Source organism: Sciurus carolinensis (genome assembly GCF_902686445.1).
Source record: "Sciurus carolinensis chromosome 14 unlocalized genomic scaffold, mSciCar1.2 scaffold_101_arrow_ctg1, whole genome shotgun sequence".
In the NCBI taxonomy this organism is placed as follows: Eukaryota; Metazoa; Chordata; class Mammalia; order Rodentia; family Sciuridae; genus Sciurus; species Sciurus carolinensis.
Window position 1 is genome coordinate 2,020,226 of NW_025920105.1, and position 6,018 is coordinate 2,026,243.

The 6,018-nt window shown below is 67.9% G+C and overlaps 2 protein-coding genes across 2 annotated transcripts in view; both read left to right on the plus strand.

The window, feature by feature from the left end:
• LOC124973207 (collagen alpha-1(II) chain-like) overlaps positions 1-1,534 on the plus strand; it is a 45,969-nt gene extending 44,435 nt beyond the window's left edge. Inside the window, exons 4-5 of the mRNA XM_047537289.1 lie at positions 1-447; positions 539-1,534. The exon at positions 1-447 is cut by the window's left edge and continues 124 nt beyond it. Of these exons, the coding sequence (XP_047393245.1) occupies positions 1-447; positions 539-1,534 (1,443 nt within the window). The remainder of the gene's footprint in view (positions 448-538) is intronic.
• Positions 1,535-2,953: 1,419 nt separating this feature from the next.
• On the plus strand, positions 2,954-4,869 carry LOC124973209 (uncharacterized). The gene is made up of 3 exons (XM_047537290.1): positions 2,954-3,140; positions 3,412-4,390; positions 4,678-4,869. The coding sequence occupies exons 1-2, from the start codon at positions 2,954-2,956 to the stop codon at positions 4,233-4,235; spliced, it is 1,011 nt and encodes a 336-aa protein (XP_047393246.1). The 3' UTR covers positions 4,236-4,390; positions 4,678-4,869.
• Positions 4,870-6,018: the final 1,149 nt, after the last annotated feature.

Genomic DNA, 6,018 nt, shown 5'->3' on the forward strand with positions numbered 1-6,018 from the left:
GCGCGGCACCGGACGGGTGACCCGCGCATCGCGGTGGGGGAACGGACACGGCGTCCCCCCCCCGAGCGCCGACACACAACGACGCCATCGCCAGCGGAAAAGCGGCGGCGGACCGGAGACGGGGCCGCGTCGGGCCCCCCGCGGCAGCGCACGCGGGAGGGGACGACAGAGCAGGCGGGTCCGGGTCAGAGAGACCAGGCGGGGCCCGCCCGGCAGCGCGAGACAGCGGCACCCGGGGGCGTGAGGAGCGGCACCAGAAGGGCGGCGGACGCGGGAGGGCACCCGCCCACCCCGCCGAGGAACCCCGACCCGGGGGAACCAGCCACCGCGGGCGCACCGGCCGACCGAACCCAGGGCAGCACACGGGGTCTCACCGCCAGCACCCGCCAGGCGCAGTGGCGGTCCCGCGTGGCCCGGGACGAGCCGGCCGGGGCCCCTCGGGAACAGGTCCCCCAGGAGGGTCCTCGCGGAGGGGACACGGCCCCACCGCCTCACCGCCGTCGCAAAAGCGGCGGGCGCCCCAAGCCTCAACCCGCAGCACCGGAACGAGCATCCCCAGGGACAACCGCCCATCCAGCGTGCCCACCGCCACACCCGAGACGAGCCCGGGAGGGGGCGGCAGCGCGTCCGCGACGGGTCACCAGGGGAGGATCGGCGGCAGCGAGGAGAGGGGCAACCCACGCCGAGATGGAGGGCCCACCAGAGGCGGAGGGGGCAGGGACACGCAGAGAGAGAACCGGGGAGACCTCGGGGCAGAGTCGGGCCGCCAGGAAAACACGCGGGGTCCCACCGCCACACGCGAGGGCGGTCCCGCACCGCCTGCGACGCCGACCCGGCCCTCCGGTCCAAACCCCGGAGCCTCCCACGAGACCCGCCACCCCACCACCACAGGCGGTCCCCTCCACGCGACAAGACGCCTGGCCTCCGAACGCCAGCGGGTGACACCAACCTCGGGCCGGGCGAGGCCCACAACCCGGGATTCTCCAGCTCCGGGAACCGCTCACTCGCCGCCGCCCCCCCCCCCGCGGGACGCCCCCGGGGGGTCACGGCAGCTCCGCCCCAGCCCGCACACACGCAGGCCGCCCGCCGGCTGCGGCTCGGGTCGGGGGCAGGCAGAGAGCCACTCGCCGCAGGGCGCGGGGAAACGGGACGGGTCCCTTCCCCTCCTCGACACACATCCCATGCGGCCCCACCGCGCGCACGCACGCGGCCGCACGAGGCACCAAGCCGCGTACACGGGATCCCCCCCGACGCCGGACGGCCCGGCCAGGCCCAGCGGGACCCTCCCCCGACTCAGAGAGGGGAGGCGCGGGCCGCGGTAGGCGAAAGAGCAGGCGCACGGCCCCCACCCGCGGGGAGCCGGCGGACCCCTTTCCCTCCCCGCCTTCCCCCACGGGAGGTCGGCGCGGGAGGGGGGGACTCTTGCCTACGCCGACATAGCGGCGGGGTCAGTGGCTACAACGCACACAAGGCAGGGACGGCCAACGGGGACTCCGACACCCCACACGAGGCACGCCCCTTCACCGATCGCTAGAGAACTTTCCTCACTGAGGGCGGGCCGCACCCGACCCAGCACTTCCCACCGGGCCACCCAGGCGTCCGAGAGACACCCAGCCAATGGGGGGGGTCTGCGGTATCAGCGAGCACGGGGCTCCTTGAGCGTTCGCGGCCGGGGGAGCAACAAGGTCCCCGTTCGTCTCGGGAACCCACCCCACCGGGTGGCAACGGCAGAGCAGCCGTCCTCACAGGGGCACCGGGCGACACCGCGTCGCCCAGCCCGGCCCGCCACGATCGCTCCCGCGCCCGTGCAACATCTCCCCGACCGAGGGGGAGAGCACACGGGCGCGCGCTCGCCTCCAAAGCCTTCCCCCCCCACACACACCGGCGCCATGCGACACCAGGGGAGGGGGTGGCAGCAGAACGACCGGCCCCCACAAGGGAGACCGGCGCCTTGCCGGGGCTCACCGCCTCGACCCCCCAGACGAAACAGTCTTTCTTTCCAGCCACTCACCTCGGAAACCCCCACGGGCCGGGGGAGACCAGACATGAGGCAGCGGCCTCAGCGGCAGTGCCGGGAAGAGGAGCGGCAACACGCCGGCTCAGCCTCGGGCACCTCAAACGACAACCCGGACCGCTCCAGGAGCACCACGGAGGACCAAGGCAGAGGCGCACTCGCGCGCCACGGTGGCGCGGCGGCAGCCCTCCCCAAGGCAGAGGGAGGGCCACACACACGCGGCCCGGCCACCGACAGGGGGTGGCAAGCGAGAAGCATCCGCTGCGTCAGCAGACCCCAGGGCGGGGTCGGGGCCGGATTCCGCACCCCTGCCTTCCACACGCCGCCAAGGGACGTGGAGGAGAGGCGAGAGGCCCGCGGGCAGGACGAGAAGAGCGGTCCCGTTCGCCATGAACGTCCGTCCCTCGCCTGGCGCGGCTTTGGCCCAGCCCAGGAGAGCGCAAGGTCACCACATCGATCGGTCGACAGGAGGGAGGGGGACCCGGGGAGCGGGGGACCCGGCGAGGACCATCGTCAACACGGAGCCTGCTTCGGCCTCGCCGGCCCCACGCCCCAGGGAGAGCGGCAGACGACACAGACGGGAGAACGCCTGACACGCGGCACGGAGCCATGGAAACGAGCGTCGTCACAAACCGCCCTCGGTGCCCGCGGCAGGGAGCGCACGGTGGTAAAGGACCTCCGCCACATCCCCCGCCGCCCTCGGGTGCCAGAGACCGGAGGTGGCACCGCGGCCGAGACACTCCAGATGCCCAAGAGCCGGCGCGCAGGCCCAGGCGGACGGCTCAAGAGGGAAGGGGCCTGGGCCACCCCGTCGTCCTCGGTAGCCCAGAGCCCCCACACGCATCCAGAAGTCCCAACCCCTTCGGCGACACACGCCAAAGGACAACGTGTCAGCACCCACCCGACGGCACAAAATGGCCACCTTGGGACGAAACAATCATGACCAGAGGCCACGGGGACCTGTCCAGTCACCACTCTGACCTCCCGGAAGAGAGTCACGGCCACCTGTCCCCAGACCTGACCCCAGTCGCCAAGAGAGCCAGAGCCCCTAGGGCCAACTGGTCGACCCCAGGTGACAGGGACGAAAGAGGGACGCGGACCCCACGACGAGCCGGAGCGGGACCAGGTATGCCTCTCCCCGGATGCACGAGCACTCGAGGGACCGGTCCCCGAAGAAGGGCTCCGGCATAGCACGAAGGCCAGGCTCGGGACGGCACCTCAGACGAACACGGTGACACCACCGAGGGACCGAGGGGTAGGCAGGCGGGTCACCGCACCCTCTGGGCCGCCCGGTGCAGGCAGGGAGAGAGGGAGGGGGAAAAAAAAAAAAAAAAAAAAGTAAAAGAAAAAAGAAAAGCAAAGTCCCAAGGCCCACAGCACTCAAAAGAAAACCTAAGTCCCTGCCGACACCAGCCAGGACAGGACCCAGACGGATGGGGACGCGAGCCCCTGCCGCGGTCCCCGGCCCAACCCGCGCAAGGGAGTCCCCAGCTGCTCTCGCCAGGGCTCGGTCAAAGAAGGCCGTGCGGGCCCCCTGTCGTCCTCCCGGGCCAAACCAACCCGTGCGACGCGGCCCCGCCCCGCCCGGCTCCGCTCCGCTCTCTTCAGGTCCCGGGGACAGCGCCTGGGAGTGCTGGTCGACCCGCTCGGGCTGCCACCCAACGTTTCCCGGGCCCTGGAGCGCGCAGACAGGCAACCCGCACACTATGCCTGCCGGTCCAACCTCCCGCCAGTAGGTCACACAAGCCCGCCCCAGCAGGCCGGCGGCAGTTCCGCTGGTGTCACCCAACTCCTGGGACTCTGTCTCGGTCACCGCCACCACATGTCACTCCTTGGTGACTTCCGAATGCGAGAAGTTCGTATAAAAGCGGCCACCAGGTGGAGCCCGACAACCGCCACCAACATCAGGCACAAGAGACTCGGAACGTCGTTCCGTGTCAGCGGGACCAGCTCCGAAGGGGGCGTAGAAAGCCACCAGGACGTGCCCCACCAGCCGGGGCGCCCTGCCAGCCACCACCCCCCCCCCCGCCCCGAGGGGCACGAGCAGCCACCGCTCTGCCCAGAGGCCCTAGAAAGCCCGGCGGGGACACAGGGGCGGTCTCGGACCGCCTGCAAAACCGAAACCACGAAAGGAGGACACGCGAGGAAACGGAACAATCATCGCTCCGATTCCACCCTCTCGCTGCCGGGGAAAGGGAGAAGCAGGCAAGAGAGACTCTGAGAGACCGAAAGACAAGTCTGGGTTCATGCCCCAAGTCCAAAGAGAGAATACCAGGACTTCCGGGGATGGTGTCCTAATATGATTTCATTTCAGTTCATTTCATTCCAATCGTTCCCGCTGACGGAAGCATCCAGGTCAAGAAACCCACAGAGCAGGTCGGAGATTCCACGCTTGCAAAGGAAAGGAGGGAGGGAGGGAGGGAGGGAGGGAGCGAGCGAGCCTACAGGCCGCTTCCCTCCAGAGGAGAGGGGTGCCCTGGACCACAACCCACACCTACGACACCCACCCGCCGCCGCCGCCGCCGCCGCCGCCGCCCCCCCCCTACACACAATCTCTCTCCCTCTCTCCTCCCTCCCCCTCGGGGTCTCCCCGACCCCCACCGCCACTGCTGCTGCGTGCACCCTCCCCCCCATCTCCCTCTCTTCTTCTCTCCCTATCTCAGAGTCCAATAGGTGACTCCAGAGGAGCAGGATGTGCCATGTGCCTCAATCACTCTCACCAGGAACAGGGTGCTCTCACTGAACTCACCCTGGAAAAGATGCTTCAGTACACGTGCCATTCCGACAACACACCCCCTCCCCAATCCAAGGCAGCGCGAAGTACGAAAACTAAATCCATGTTTGCTTTTCATTCATTCATCGGTCCGGGTCATTTGTTTGGTTTGTCAGGCTTCCACCCGCCACCGCAACCCAGTGACCCAGCTTGATACTTTCCAGATCGGAGGAGGCCCCTACCAAGGCCTCCTACCTTGTCCTTTCATTCGTAATCACGTGACGGTCGTTCCATTCCCCAAGACCACTAACTAACCCTAACTCACCTTAAACCTACGCCTGTATAAATATAGACACGCACACACACACACACACACACACACACACACACACATTGAAAAGGAGGGGGAATGTATGTGACTCAGGAGCTCAGCGTTCAGCGACCCTGCGGTTCCATCCCCATGATCACCAAGGGGGGAAAGATAAATCAATGCCGCAGCTGACATACACAGGCCGTCCATGCTTTGGATGGTACACAGTAGTCACAGAGTTCGCCAGATCATGGGACACAGATCAGTGGGCCTAATCCCGCCGCACTCTTAGGGCCATCCCTCCAACTGGACTGTGGGCTCAGGCGTAAGTGAATCATGGCTACTCCCCACTTTGAGGAAGCTTCAAGGCCTTTTAGGGCAAGAACCTTGCAGGTGCCTGCAGGATAAGCAGTTCGGAGCCCGCACGGAGATCAGCTGAGCAGAGTAAAGGCTCTCCCACAAGATGCGGGGAGAGAGACCGAGGGACCTCACTGCTTCCTGAGGCCACCACTCTATTTTCACTGGGAGCCAGCGAGTGTGTGATTTGACACGGACCGCCTCGCAGTCAGCGGGCTGGCGAGAGGCACCGGGCTCAACCCACCAAAACAAAAACCAAAAGGGAGGCGGCGGCGGCGGGGGGGTGTCCCCCGCGGGGGCGCCGTGGGGCGGGGCGGTGCCACAGGAGCGGGGCAGGAAGCTCCAGCTCGGTTTAGGTTCCTTTGCAGGATGGTGATTTCCAGAGGAGCTGGGAAGGACAGAGGGGGAAGGAAGGAAGAGCGGCCGCCACTACTCCACGCCCCCACCAACCCGCCTGCCAGCCACTTGCCAGGACCCTCCTCCTCCTCCTCCTCCTCCCCCCCCCTCCCCCCAAGTCGCCCGGGACCGCAAGTCCCACCCACCAAGCAGCGCCAGCGCCAGCGCCACCGCCACCGCCCACCCAGGCCTCCTCGCGAGAACGGTATCTTGCCGCCGCCCACACAG